We start from the raw sequence: 15,367 nt of genomic DNA, 5'->3' as shown, positions 1-15,367 counted from the left end.
TAAACTTACTATAATTATGTCTTTACTGTTACCATAGTACTACTAGCTGCCAACTTGCACAGTTTACTGTAAAAATATATATATTCATACTGGGAGAAAATATAAATAGTATAATATTATGAAAGAAATTACAATTTCATTTTTAGACGTGATATCTGTAGTGTAAAAGGACAGACAATTACTGTGTTGTAATATTCGTGCTTCACCAGTAGGTGGAAGGCGAGAGCAACTGGATGCCGTGCATGTTTTGTTTACTAACTTGCTCCAGGCAGCCAGTTTCTCTTCCTTGTAGCCTAAAGCTAACCTACAATCTTGCTGACAGCAGTGAGACTCAGAAGAAAAGGTCAGCTGACAGCACTATGATAATAGCATGTTACCTTCGGCGATAGTATTACAAATAATCGAGCTAATTTAACCTCTGTTTTTGGAGCTGGTCGTTGGATTTAGGCTCTGGGGATTTAACCACATGGTGGAAATCGGTTTGTGTACCTGTAACGTTCATTTTGGATTCAAAAACGGAGATTTAGCAAAGAAAATAACCTCTCAATAGTTTGTTTAGGTGTTGACCAGCTAGTCTTCGAGCTAGCTTTGTCCTGTAGCAGTTAGCTAACCCAGCGGGCGTCTGCATGGAGAGCTTTAAACTTACATGCTGAAGTTTTGAGATCACTCTCTAGACCGCCTGCTTTTACTGAGGTAAATGCCGTCTAAATGGCAAAAACGGAGCAGAGAAATGGACTGGAACTTCAGGGCAACACAGAGAAGCTGACGGACAGTAACGGGAAGAGCAGCTCGAATGGACTGGAGCCAGAGGTGAACGGCTCCATCCCCGAAGAGACGCAGGTGGACAAGTACGGGTTCACTGGAGGAGCTCAGCAGTCCGCCGGAGAACTGTGAGTAACATTTCAGCACGACTGTCAGCCAACTTTCAGTTAGGTTATTGAATGAGGAAGCTAAAAAAGATCATTTCCCCTTGTGGGAATATAATTCTTCGAAAAAGACAACGGTTATTGTTTGTGTATTTTAAACTGATATGTAGCCTATCTTAATTTCGTGTTTTAAAAGATTATATATATTTTGGCTACAACAACTAGAGTCCAAAAATTCTTAATACATCTGGGTTAATATGATGTCTGTCCTCCTATTTGTGCTATAATAAATTTCCATGTAGTTTAGGAGACTATTTATGAGAAATTGTTTACTACATTCTTTCAGAAGTATATTTGTTAGGTCAGACTGATGCTGGACAAGGCCAGGCTTCACTCTTGATTAATTCTTGAGGTGTTTCATCATGGTTTAGGTCTAGACTCTGTGTATATGAGTCAGGTTCTTCCTGTCTAAGCTCAGTCATCCATGTTTTTATTGACCATTCTGTGCACATTAGTGCACAGACATGTTGGAACAGAAATGAGGTATCACCAAATATTTTTTGCAACAGTGGAAGAAGTTATTGTCCAAAATGTCATCGTATGCTTTAGGATTTGATTTTTTTATTCAGTTCCTGAAAGACAGCCTCTACTTTTTGCACCAAACTTAGATTGCCAAGAATGCTTTTAGACACGCTGGACTTTTCATTACATCTGGTCATGTAGCGTTTTCAGCTCTGCTCCTCCAGGCGCACTGCCCTGCATGTTTAAGATGTTTCCCTGCTTTCACACACCTGATTCAGATGAATGCAGTTCAGCGAAAAGCCTGTTAATCAGTTGTCAACTGAAATCAGGTGTGTTGAAGCAAGAAAACATCTAAAACACGCAGGTTAGGGGTAACATGAGCCTCGAGGACCAGGGTTGTGAAACACTGATGGTCTGAGTGCTAATGGCTAACTTACAGCAGATTCCTAAACGGTTCCACTACAATAATATCACTAAGAGTTGACCGTTGCATGCTTAATGTAAAGAAAATGTCCTAATGCGCCTGTCGTGACCCAACAGTAGAGTTCATTAATGTTTGTAGAAGCATTCTGGATTTCTGTTCTGATATTGAATGGATTTTTTACATTTGCGATTATCTTCCAAAGTTTGGCTTAAGAACTCCAAAATATAGCATTTCCCCATTTATTTCCTGGACAAGTTTTGTTTCTTCAATATGTATATATTTTTAAATGAATTATAGGACGAGAAAAATCAAAAACATCATGTTTAAACTAATTCATTACTCCTGTGTTTCTGGATAGCAAATGGAAGATGTATCATAATGGCCTAAGGAAGGACAGGAAATCAGATTATATCTGTAGGCTGAACATTGTGGCAGATCCTCCCTCTGCATGTTCATGCAAACAATAGAGGATAATTGTAGTGCAGCTCAGGGTGGTGTATTTCCCTTTCACTTGGTTATTGTTCATCTATGCATTGTTCAAGCTCTCTCCCTCAGTGTGAAGGCAAACTAACGTGAGCTGCAAAGCTTTCAGGCGTCTGTTTTCTACACGAGTCCTCTTATTCTGAAACCTTTTGACTGCTTCATGTCAGACATCCCTCTTTTTAAAGTCACAAGAGCAATAATAATTAGAAGCTTTTCAGTTTGAAATGAAACAGTCTTCTCTTGAAAAGTTGACATTTGGAGGCTTCACCGAAAATACAAATATAGCTTAAAAATGTGCTTTTAAACTGAATATAGACCTGAACGATCAATAATAAATCAGACTTGGCAGTCTGGTCTGTCATAGGCAACACAGTATTCTGCATTTTTTATTTGTTTTTTTTATTATTATTAATGATAGAATGTAATACCGTCTAGATGATTTGGAACTTTACATACACCAGTTATTTTCATGCATTTCATCTTTTTGTAGTCTCTTAACATTCAGTATGACTATGGAGCAAGCATCTTAGATGTTTTGTTTATCAACACTAGTTTATATTCATTATGGACCCAAACAGGATCAAAATGATGTTTGTCCCAAACATAGTTAAACCTTTTAATCAACTTGGAACCGAGCTTGGAACATTTTACAATGATCCTTGTTATTTAGTGTGATAATTGTGTTGATTATGTCCTACCCGTCCTTGAATTGTGCAATAAATGTCCCCATGTGGGACAATGAAGAGCTGAATCTGATAAATGAACTCAATACGTGATATTTGGTTAAATGTTCTTTAACAAGCTGGCAAAAGAAAAGATAAGGTAAATCATTAAGAGCCTTATAGCATCCATGCTCATTGTAAGTGTATGTAAACCTCTGATTAGAGCTGTAAGTGTGTATCTGGATGACGCTGGTTTTCACTTGCACCGCTCCAAAGGGAAGATATCTTTGTGCATGAAACTGCGATGAGCTGAATTGGGGGAAAGGTTCCCCTCAGCTTCCTGTTTTCCCTCCACCTCGCTCAGATTCCTGAGGAAAGTTTCCTGCATGTGCGAGGAAGACCGGGATTCTCCTGATATAGCAACAGCAGAGGACAGAGGAGCCGCAGCCAGCTTGTCTGAACGCTGTTTTGTACGGATTGTGTCTCCTCAGAGCGGAAGAAGTCCCCATTGCGGTGCTGAGGCAACGCGAAGCTAAATGGCTGGAGATGCTGAACAGCTGGGACAAGTGGATGGCCAAAAAACACAACAAGGTCCGATGCGCACACCGAATCCGCTAAGAGATTATGAGAAAATCTAGTTCTGTTTGTTTTAGAAAAGGGTTTCTCATGACTTCATGCGTGAGTTTTGAGTGATTGGATGTGTTTTTGTTGGATAAAAGGTGAAAGAGCGCTGTCAGAAGGGGATCCCTCCCTCCTTACGGGGCCGAGCCTGGCTCTACCTCACTGGGGCCAAAGTAAAACGGGAGCAAAACAAGGGCCGGTTTGAGGTCGGTGCACGATTCATGCTTGCCTTTTTATGACATGTATTAATCAACCCAGCTGGAAGAACATCGTTTTATGCCATGCAACGTCATTTTTTTTATTATTCTGCACGGGAAAAATCAACATTACGATGAGGAACTTTTGCAGGAACTCGTGTATAAACTTAATGTCTGCATTTGACTAGATCTGCTGCAGTTATGAGATTATGATCCTTCATTTCCATTTTTTTTTGTTTGTTTCAGATTACAAGAACATTAAAGGTTGTTTAAAGTTGTAACATGTCACGAACCGATGCGTTTCAGGAGCTGGACATTCAGCCAGGAGATCCTAAATGGGTCGATGTCATCGAGAGGGATCTTCATCGCCAGTTTCCTTTTCATGAAATGTTCGCAGCCAGAGGAGGTCATGGGTCAGTTGCCTGTTTTACTGTATGAATTGGTGTTAATGCTGCGCATTTTTTATGAGGTTTTATACGATTGACTATATATGAATCTGAAAAGTGTGTCTTGGATTTGTTTAGCTTTTTCTGCTGTATTTTCAGCTGCAAATCTTTCAATCAGGCTGGATGGAAAGATTCTGTGAATAGAAACCTTCAAGTCTTGCCTTGTCTTTACTTTGACTGGACCAGAGCCTCCCCATTGTAGCTCTAGGTGTTTATTTCGGCTTATCAAACTGTTGGGAGTTGGATTTAATTTTGTCCATACTCCCATCCAGTCCCTCTCCACTGTGGGAAAACCTTCCCAGAGCATCATGCTGCCACCACCGTGTTTCACTGTGCAGGTGGTGTGCTGTCAGTTTTCTGCCACACTTGTAAGCTAAGAAGCTCATTTATGGTCTGATCTGACCAGATGGTTTTATACTACGTGACTTTTACCGCAACAAAAAATAAAAAGCACCAAACATGTGGTTGTAACATGAAGAAATGTGGAAAATTGAGCGGATATGCTTGCAAAGATGATATCGTCCATGTTTTTTTCCTGCAGGCAGCAGGATCTGTTTCGCGTCCTGAAAGCTTACACTCTCCACCGACCTGACGAAGGTTACTGTCAGGCTCAGGCTCCCGTTGCTGCCGTCCTCTTGATGCACATGCCAGCTGAGGTGAACATCCTCTAATGTTTCAAGATCCCTTTTTTTTTCTCTTTCAAAAGTATCTACAAGCAATCTATTTAAAGTGTGTGTGTTTTTCCCCCCCCATATTTGGTTTTCATATTTGACACTGATGTCACTATTCTGTTTTAGGATGCCTTCTGGGTTCTTGTGCAGATCTGTGAAAAATACCTTCCTGGATACTACAGCACGGGGCTGGTATGTCACAGAGCTACCTGAGGAACAGCGGGGCGTTACCTGAAAGCATGTCCATCGTTATGCAAAAACTCAAGATCTTATCAAGTATTTTTGGTCTAGTTTCCAGTGCAGATATCTTAGTACAAATGAAATAAAACTAAACTAACTCACAAGTAACTTTTCAGTACAGTATAGGAGTTCATTTTAAAGTCAATAAGTCCTTAATATTGATGAGACACTTGTCCTATGTTAATATAAGTAAAAATGTGTTGTTCCACTGGCAGATTATTTCACTTATAACAAGTAGTTTTTAGTCAATATTAAGGAATTATTGACTTCAAACAAGTCATTAAGTATTTGGTGCGATTTTGTGTTTTTTTGCATTGTACCGGAAATTTGCGATTTGACAAAGAGATGATCGCTTATTACTAGAAATACACAGAATACGCATGTAGGTCAGAAATAAAAATTAAATCAAATTTTCATTTCAAAGTGCTGCACGTCATAAAAACCCCAAAATACAAAGTCGTAGAACACACAGTCAACAACTGAAACATTACATTTTGCCGTCAAAGACATGAGTTTGTCATTTTACATGTTTTTAAGTTGCAGTCAGAGTTTTCCAGTGAAACAAACACCAGCTTCAGAACATTTTTGCTATGCTGCTATGCTACGGTATGTGCGGCCATAGAAGCCGTCAGACTTGTCAGGCGACTCTTTCTCTCACTGGATACTGATAAGCTAACAAGCTAATAACACAAGGTGGTGACTGAGCCAAGGACAGGGATAAGCAGACAATCAGATTAGGCGGAGACAGAGGAATCTGTTGTCCCCGCCTGCTCACTGCTGTTCCCCCGTCTCCTCCACAGGAGGCGATCCAGCTCGACGGGGAGATCCTGTACGCTCTGCTGCGGGGGGTGTCTCCCGTGGCTCACCGCCACTTAAAGAAACACAAGCTGGAGCCGATCCTGTACATGACGGAGTGGTTTATGTGCGCCTTCTCCCGGACCCTGCCCTGGTCCTCTGTGCTGCGGGTCTGGGACATGTTCCTCTGTGAGGGTGAGGCCCCCCGGGAGAAAAAAGTTAAAGAAACGTAACGCTTTGTTTTCCTTTAGGTAGCAGTAATGATATCACACTTGGAGTGAAAACGTTTTGGCTGTTTGTGTGAAAACAGTCACAGATGAATTTGCTGCCACGCCCTCAGAGCATTTTTAGTGTCTTAGTAATAAATGACGAGTGAGCGAGCGAGCAAGCAAACACACTGATGTAATGTTTAACAAGGGCTTTTATTGTTTACTAAAGTTCAGCATATTTTGTCTTGACTTTAACGTAGTTTTCAGTTTTCAGGTAATCTGTCTAGTTTTCCAGGAAATGTTTTTCTTTTGTGTTTCAGACTTTTAGAAATGCAGAAATATTCAAAAGCAGTATGTAAATGTCACTGTATTTAGCGTCAGTCATCCACACCCAATTGTTGTTTCACCGAAATGGAAAATTCTTCTTTACATTCCTGAATAGATGCAGGAAAAACAACCTCAGTTTAAAGTAAAACACCCAAGACTTTAAAGGGTTGTACATTTGTAGTAAAAAAAAAATTACCCAAATTAATTATTTGCATTCAACTCAAAAACCTTTATTAGCGTCTTTAACAAAGTCTTAGTGAAAACAATACTTTACATTTAAGATTAAACTGTGTAACATTGATTCAGTTGTGATTAGAAGATTTTTGCAGAATTAGAAATTTCATGAATTTGAGTGAAACAACTCAGATTTTAAAGTGCGATTCCATGAGTCCAGCTGCATGAGGACATCAGAGATCCTTTTGGGGTTGATACGGCTCACCACCCAGGGTGCCATTTTACTCTCGGGTTGGCAATAATACCTAATGAGAGGAAGATATTTTATTTCTAGTGCCTACTCGCATGTCAATCCTATAGAAAGAGAGCTCCCCCTTGTGGTCACAGGCAAACGCTGTTTAAGCTGTGGTCAAATCTGGACTGAAATGTTCACTGAAAAAAAATTATTTAAAACAGTTTTGAGATTTAAATTTGAGAAGAGCCAAAAAAACAAACAAACAAAAAAAAAACAGAGTTGATTTAAACATCTTGTGGCTTTTACAATCATCTCGGAATAAAATAATCGTTTGAACCAAAATTTATACTGAAGTTCTGGACTGTGTCATTTTAAACATGGAAACACTGTTTGGATATTTTTGCTCTAGTTTCTGATATGGAAATATCTTAAAGCACTTGAAGTAAGACAAAACTAACCGACAAGTAACTTTTCAGCAAGATATAGGAGTTAATTTTAAGTAGTATAAACTCCTATATCTTGCTGAAAAGTTACTTTTGTCTTATTTCAAGAGTACCAAGATATTTGCTCTAGAAACTAGACCAAACATACTTTGTAAGAGTTTTTGTTTTATCCAATCTACATTTGCAGATGTAATTACGTGTTGTGTTCTGATTGGTGTTTCTGCTCTCAGGAGTGAAGATCCTCTTCAGAGTGGGCCTGGTTCTCCTGAAATGCATGTTAGGAACCCAAGAGAAAGTCAAGACCTGCCAAGGTTTATACGAGACGATGGAGCTGTTGAAAAAGATTCAGCCTCAGTACACACGTGAAGGCTTCCTGGTGCAGGAGGTAGGGCTGCTCTGTTGTAACCTTTACTCGTTCGATCGCCCGTCTTCCTGAATCTGAGACGTCGCCGCTACCCGTGTGTTTCAGATCATCGATCTACCGGTGTCTGAGAAGAACATTGAGAAGGAACACCAAGCTCAGCTGCGACGTTGGAAGGAGAGTCGCGGAGATCTAAGTTGCAAGTCCCCTCCGAGGATGCACGGCGCCAAGGCCATAATGTCTGCCGAGCCTCCGAGCCGGCAGGAGCTGAGACAGAGACCTACCATCATCGTTGAGTCTCCTTTGGCGGCGGAAACAGAAGCGGTGCCAGGAGACGAAGTGAAGGGAAGTAAAAAGGCCGCAAAGGCAAACGGGCACACGACGACCGTCCTGCCACCAGACGGGATCGTTAATCTCAGTGATCCGTCCTCAACCCTTCATCACACGACCACCCAGGGGTCCAAAGAGAGTCTGAGCAGCGCCGAGCACGACACGTACCTTTAACCAGACCAGGTTTACACCAGTTCATAGCATGAATCATTCCACGACACTCTGTTTCAGCATGAACCACTTCACAGTTTTAGTGACAGGATAAACATTAAATCCCTGCAGAAGCAGTGGAAAATGCTTTTTACTCTTTATAGACACAACACAGACTTCTCAGGTGTTGGGCTAAGACATTTCACTAGACCAAATAGCGTCCAGGAAACTTCTGGTTTTAAGTAGCTTAAATTTTAGTGGTTTCTTTGGATTTTGCAGGTATTTAAATGTATTTTATGCTAAAATATTGCTGCCTATGTAAGCATAGGGGGCAAGGTTTTAAATTGTAGAAGTAATCATTTTGAAATGCACATCAGTAATGAGCAATTCATGGGAAGAGGTATTCATTCATTCTACATGTCCGAAGTCAGTTCGTAAGGGTCATCCTGCATATTTCAGTTATTTCTCTGGTTCAACAAACATAAATCAAATAATAGTTCATTAGGAGTACCTCTACCATACTTTGAGGTAATTGGACCATTTGAATCAGCTATGTTGGGGTAGAGACTCCTCTAAAACAGGCAGGTGTGGCCCTTGAGGACTAAAGCTGGCCCTCATTAATTAATGACCTTTTCTTCCTCGGTTTTGCCCTGACGAGTCACTACGTTTCCAATCTCTCAGCAATTCACACTAACTCACAGACAAACACTTGCCAGCTTGTCTGCTTGGCCCATTTTCATGTGCTGGTTCTATGAATCAGTAATTGCTCTTCTTGTCCACACGGGGGCGACCTGACGCTGTTTTTTTTAGCCAAAGCAGTGAGCCGCTCTTGGGGTAAAACTTCACATTCAGACGGAGGAACGAGGTTCATCACCAGCGGCGTTTTGTGTCAGTATGCCAAAGATTTGTTGTTTATATGTTTTAAATATTTGAGAAGAGGGTTTTGGTTTTCTCAAAGTGTTAACATTAATTTGTTAAAAGGGGACAAATGTATGAGAATGTAGAGCTTCTTTAAAGTTTGCAGTTCCTTCAGTTTAAAATTATATATTTTTAAAAAGTTGTATTTAAAAGCAAGAACTGATAAAAAGCTGTTATTTGTAATCTGCAACAGCAAAGTCACTATTGATCTGGTGAGCCATAAACCTTTGATAATCAGATAGATGTTAGTGTTGTACCTCATTATCATTATTGTTGTTATAATATGGTGTCAAATGAGGAACGAAGTTTCAAATGAAGTTTTATGCAAGCAGCATTTGCCAGTCCAACAAGCTGTTTTAATGGATGTAAGTTGATGTACCAAAATATCCATTGTCTTATGTCTGAAATTTTATTGTACAAGCCACTAAGGTTATCTGTTAATTTTAAACAAATTTAAAAAGTGCATTTGTGTGGTTTTGTGGTTCTTTTCTCCAAGAAAAAGTGAAGGTTTTTGTTTAAATTTAAAGCATTTGGTGTTTTTATTCATGTGCAGAGCATCAATTACATTTTGCCAAATGTTTATCTGCTGGACAAAGCATAAAGCTTCCAGCTCCATTTTAACATTTATGTGGTATTTACTGATCATCTGAGAATTATTCATAGAAAATATGATTCAAATCGACATAATATGGTTCCGTACCAAGGAATATTTAAAGAGGTCTAAATGCCAGCAGCATTACAGGAAAAAGTATAGTTTCTGTAGTGAAATGCTACTTTGTATTAATATTTACCAAGGTTTTGATTTGTATGGGAAAAGAAAACAGAATAGTAAAAAAAAATTTATATGCAGACTTTATTCTCTTAATCAAAAATTTTATTTTATTTTATCCAATCAACTTCGTTTTACACTGATTTATTTAATTTTTAGTTACACCACAAACATAAGAATTAGGTTTAATTGAATATATGACTTTTCAGTATTGTCTTGTGCTTTTGCCTATTTCCTGTGTTTGCAATTTGGAGACGTGTGCGCTTCTCCAATCAACAGGGAGTCTGGCTTGTACCAAACTTGGATAAGTTGCCATCACGTTCTCAGCACGTACACTTTATGCATTTTCAAAACTCTTGTGCTCCAGCTTGCCTACTGGAGAATGTATAATTTACCAACTTCAAGAACCTGCAAAAAGCACATTCTGATTTTTAATGTGCTGAAGTTGTAGTTCTGGGTGAAGTGGAGTTAGAAAAACAGCATTGAAGCATTATCATCTGAAACTTGTTTGTGCATTTAAAGATGATGCTTTGCAAGAATTTTGCTGTTTATTCATTTAAAGGCCAGCTGCTGTCTTACACCATTTTTACATTTTGGCCACGAACAGACAGATAAAATACTGATTGCATCTTTTAGTTTGTCCCACAACCTGGAATAAGACATATTCTCACATTCTGCAGCTTTTCACACAGTTCCCCCTTAATCTTATATATTGTCCCATTAAAGAGATTTTCCATTGTGAAAACATCATGTTTTTTATTTATTTATTTTTTTTACAATTTACAACTCATCTTTTCTCCACTGACTGGTATTTAAGTTGTTATGACAGCTCACCCCACATCCATCTCTTTTCATGCATTGCTGATAAAAAAAAAAAAAAAGAAATTAAGACAAGGGGTAAAAGTCAAGTAAAGACAGGAGCCAGCAGTTGAATGGCTTCTGTGTTATCATTCAGCGCCCTCCCTCCCTCACCAGTGCTGCAGCAGCACACTTCCTCGGACACCTGTTCCTCCCTCTCTTTCAGCTCTTTGAGGCATTTGCATCTCAAATAGGCTAAATTCCCACAGCGCCGTCTGAAGCTCGTCACGCAGCCATCAGCCTTTGGTCCCTGAATGGAGTCCTCCGCGCACATACAGGCCTTCTTATTCTGCCCGGTCCACCAACAAACCTCAGCTGTGGTCCAGCAACGCGACAGCCAACATTTTAAGTTTCCCTCCCATCAGCGACATTCCAGCACCGCTGAGTTTATCTGGATTTACTGGATTACTCCTGTCGTTTAAATGCTTGAAGGTTTCTCCCAGTGTTTTCATGCAGTTTCTCTCGAGACATTTGGTGACGTGCGAATCGAACAATATTAAAAACAAGATTTTATGTTGACACACCCAACAACCGGAAGTGATTATAAATGTCTTCCATGCTTCCTTCTGTGAAATTCCTCCTTCAAAACTTCTTTGTTGCCTTTTTTTAAATTCCTGTAAAGAATTTTACACACATATTGCTAAAGGATGCTTGTCAATGTGGCATCCTTGTTCATCTCCTCTCATCATCTTCACTTCTCTGCATTTTGCTTATGCAAACAATACAAACTGTCTTAAACCTCTCTTGTCCCTACCACACCCTTAATCAAACCCATTCTCGACCCCCACCTGTCTGTTTTCAACTTTTGCAGTGCTCAACATCTCTGGCTAGACCCAAAACCCTGGGAGGGGGGTTGAATGGGAGGCAGTCTTTATGGCTAATCTGCAGAGATGGGGGTGGAGACGTGACCCAGACATTACCCCCAAAACCACATTCAGAAACAAACTGAACGGAGCTGTGGAGTTGCTTTCCTCGTAGCTCTTGCTTTTTCCAATATTAGTTCCAAAAGGTCAAATTGAAAACATTTTTTTTTTAGCGCTTTCATGCATAGTGGTCACCACAGTGGACAGCTATCTAAAAGTCATTCTCTTGTGCTTCTTGTGGATTTCTATGTTATAAATGCACACAGACCACTGAAGTGGACACTAATCCATAATAAAATACACCATCAACTACTGGCCGTCACCTGCAAATGCAAGAAATTATTTTTGTTAAATCCAATATGGCCGACAGACAAACAAGCATGCCAACTCACCTGGTCCCTCCTTCCAAAAAAAATATTGTGACCTCAGATAACCCCTAAAGAACAATACTACTGATGTATTTTTCAAATAACAACTTTTTATTTGGAGAAAATTATAATTGATCATCAAAAAATAGAATAAAATAAAAACCTTTTTTATAAAAAAAAAATTCCTACCTTTTTTAAAGAAAATAATACAAAAAAAAATGTTGGAAAAAAAAAATCCTGACACAAAGGATCATAATTCATGCATGAAAGAGTTAATTTCTAGTGTACCAAACTTGCATACACAGGTTTTGGAGTCATTTTGGAGTCTTGTTTAGGAAATATTTTGCTTATTTAAGCAAGACAGTACTAACCAAAGTCGAGGAAATCAATGTTAAATTGCCATCTTCATATGTATTCAGCACATTTACTGGAGAAATGCATGCGACATATGATATGTGTTATCTTAATAACACATAAACAGCCAAACTAGGATGTCATATTTGAGGCAACGTGTTGCTGCTAGATTTGTTGGTGCAGCAAAATATGATCCACAATGTCCAGATATAGAGATCTGGATCATGAATAAGCTTTTGAAGTCAGCGAAAGCAGAAATACTTCACTGGGGTTAAAAGTTAACTTTAGTAAAGTTCAAAACACAGTGGCACCCAAAAGCAAACACGCTCCTCTAAAAATACCAGTTTTTAAAACATTGTAAAATATTTTTAATGCAAAACAAATGGAAAACAAATAAAAAGGTGCAATAATTCACAAGTTTACATGCACTACATGAAAGGACACATGCGCATATTTGTATCGCTATTATTGCTTGTTTTAGGTTAATTAGCATCAGCAAAATTATTTCTATTTGCTAAATGTCAGAGAACATTTTTTTATTTGAAAAGTTTACACATATTTGCTCAGTATCAGGAATAATTGTCTTTTAAACATTTGACCTGGGTCAAATCTTCCACACCTTTTTCACAATAGCTTGTTTGGTCAGTTCCTCCTTAGAGAACTGGTGGCAAGTGTCTCACTCGTCTTTATAGATCGACCCACAACCTGTTTATAGGATTGAGATCCGGGCTGTTGAATGTATATGAACTATTAAAATCACTCTATCAGCTGTGATAAGCTGTGTATTTTTTTGTTTTGTTTTGTTTTTCTTTGCTTAATTTCCTGTTGATCACTTTTTTGAGAGACCACTGCAAAATCTTCAGTTTCTCTGATTTTAGTCTTTATGGGTATAAGTTTGAGTAAAATGAACATTGTTCTTTTATTCTATGAACTGCTGACATGTCTCTGAAACTCCAAGCAACAACTTAGTATTTATTTGCAGAAAACGAGAAATGGTCAAAATAACAAAAAGATGCAGAGCTTTTTTAATAATGCAAAGAAAACAAGTTCATATTCACTTAGAAACAACAATACTAATGTTTTAACTCGGGTTCAGAAATCAATATTTGGTGGAATAGCCAGGAGATTTTCAATGGGGTTCAGTGCAGCAGGCTCTTCATTTTCTCCAGGTCCCATTAATTATATTTTAAACTTTGTCTTTTTTTAACTTCTTTAAGGTTATATAAAAACGCTGAAGCCTTCTCTATCTTTGCATCATGTCAGTATACCAGAAGCATGAAGACCTAATTCAAACAGTCTACTTATAATATAAGGTCACTATAAATAAAACTGCCTTGTTTGATTATTCTCTTCTTTCCAGGTGCAGAAAACATAGAGAACTCTAAAGAAAAAAAAACTCTCCTCTTCTTGAGTTACACATAATGTCCGTTACCACCAGATTTTAAAAAGTATCTATTAATGTTGGTCCATAATTATCACGGCATACACAAATAAACTGTAAGTAAGAGTACACCCTGCATGTGAGTTCTGTTTATTCTCTGTTGCTGTTTTTGGGGGTGTGGTGAACACATCGAGGTGGATGATCTCATGATGCCATATGTGTGAAGCGTCTGGGAGATTACAGTCTGGCATCGTGAGCGGTAAAGCTCCTTTGAAGCTTTTCGGTAACAAGGACTGAAGGTCTGCAGCTTTATCCCCACCTGCCGCCCCCCATCGTGCCCCCAGCCCGATTAGAGGGGCCAAAGGTCAGGGGGTTTTGAAACTAAAAACCCACCGTGAGTAAACTTTATGGGATTTTCTTCTGAGCAATTAAGGTTACATGGTTACAAAGAGGAATGGAAGCCGTTGAAATTTTAGAGAAAATAAAAGTAGAGCATGAAAGTAGGATTACTAACAATTTAGAGAAAAAAAAAAACTCTTAAGTGTCGTATAACTGAGAGGTTATCTTGAAAAGAGCAACTACCTCAAACTGAAATCCTTATCATTGAAAGATTTTCCATGTTTTTCAGACAGGAAAACATTTTCTTAAATCCTCACAGACATTTACTCAGAGTAACTGAGAGCTCAAACCTTGCAGGCATTCCTGTTTGTGACCTTCCACGTGTTTTGGGGACAGAAGCTGCGGTGAAAAGTTTGAAGTGGCATCGGCTGCACGTGTGGGACAGGAAGCGGAGCGGAAGGTGTCAAAGGTCAGACAGATGCTTTCTTTGTGGACGGTGGGCAGGAAGTTTGTGCGCTCTTTCTTGGTCCTTCTCAGGTTGACGGTAGCTGCGGTCCTAATGAGCTCACATCCGTCAGATTTTTGGACTCTGGGTTTTAAATTGTAGCAGGAAATGATAGTGAACCGCTGGTTTGGTTCCAGCTGGGGATCCCCCGGATCTTTTTGTACGTCTACTCCCAGCTGGACAAATTATGCCAAGTGTGATTTAATAGGTCGAAGGTGTTCCTGTTCTTCTTTATTATTCTGTATATGCTATTGTATCTCACATTTTAATAGATTAGATCTTCATATCACATCACATCCTCCCTTTCTCCTCCTTTAGTCTTCCCTTCTGCTCCATCCTGGACTTGAGTTTTGCTCTCTTCCATTACATCTCATTACTTCTACAACTTTTACTTATTTATGAAGCACTTTAGAAACAACAACGGCTGAGACAAAGTGCCAGTTCAGCTTTAGATTCTTCAGCATAATACGCAATCACAATTTGGCATTAAAAGCATTGGTTCTGCTCCAATTTTACACTCTTGTCATAAATTTTAACCTGAAGTTTGCTTTGTAAGAAAATTTGCACCGTTTTGCCTTTTTTTCCTGATGCTCCTGCATTCAAGTAAGTTTTTTGCACTTCACTTTAAATATTTCGGAAAAAAAGATTCATCTTACCGAAATCAAACTGCATTTTTGCAAGAAATGCAAATGTTCTAGTTTTAGTTATGATTCAAACTGCTGCACAAAAACCGAATCATAATTGTGGAAGTAGAGTGATAAAGTTTTTTTTTTTTATTCTCTTTTCTGGAGATGAAAACTGAGACATGCATTTTAATTCTCAAACCATGATTACCTCAGTATGGAGACATAAATAT

General features: G+C 38.9%; 1 protein-coding gene and 1 long non-coding RNA gene across 2 annotated transcripts; both read left to right on the top strand.

Annotated features, from left to right (window-relative positions):
• The first annotated feature begins 208 nt into the window (after positions 1-208).
• Positions 209-9,537, top strand: LOC103148627 (TBC1 domain family member 10A-like). Its single transcript, XM_007567481.2, has 9 exons — positions 209-890; positions 3,449-3,548; positions 3,677-3,784; positions 4,082-4,188; positions 4,763-4,877; positions 5,019-5,084; positions 5,933-6,122; positions 7,546-7,700; positions 7,785-9,537. Exons 1-9 carry the CDS (start codon positions 709-711, stop codon positions 8,178-8,180), a joined length of 1,419 nt encoding a protein of 472 aa, XP_007567543.1. The 5' UTR covers positions 209-708; the 3' UTR covers positions 8,181-9,537.
• Positions 9,538-13,930: 4,393 nt separating this feature from the next.
• LOC107838104 (uncharacterized) lies at positions 13,931-14,805 on the top strand. Its single transcript, XR_001664169.1, has 2 exons — positions 13,931-14,061; positions 14,364-14,805. It is a non-coding gene; the product is annotated as an uncharacterized LOC107838104 (long non-coding RNA).
• The last annotated feature ends 562 nt before the right edge of the window (positions 14,806-15,367 follow it).

Source organism: Poecilia formosa, unplaced genomic scaffold (assembly GCF_000485575.1).
Source record: "Poecilia formosa unplaced genomic scaffold, Poecilia_formosa-5.1.2 Scaffold6, whole genome shotgun sequence".
NCBI lineage: Eukaryota > Metazoa > Chordata > Actinopteri > Cyprinodontiformes > Poeciliidae > Poecilia > Poecilia formosa.
This window is presented reverse-complemented; position numbering and strand designations above follow the sequence as displayed.

Excerpts from the sequence above, each read along its gene's own strand:
- LOC103148627 (XM_007567481.2), top strand. The coding sequence starts at position 709 with ATGGCAAAAACGGAGCAGAGAAATGGACTGGAACTTCAGGGCAACACA. Across the intron at positions 3,785-4,081 it reads AAAACAAGGGCCGGTTTGAG|GAGCTGGACATTCAGCCAGG; the intron begins GTCGGTGCACGA and ends GATGCGTTTCAG. Across the intron at positions 7,701-7,784 it reads AAGGCTTCCTGGTGCAGGAG|ATCATCGATCTACCGGTGTC; the intron begins GTAGGGCTGCTC and ends CGTGTGTTTCAG.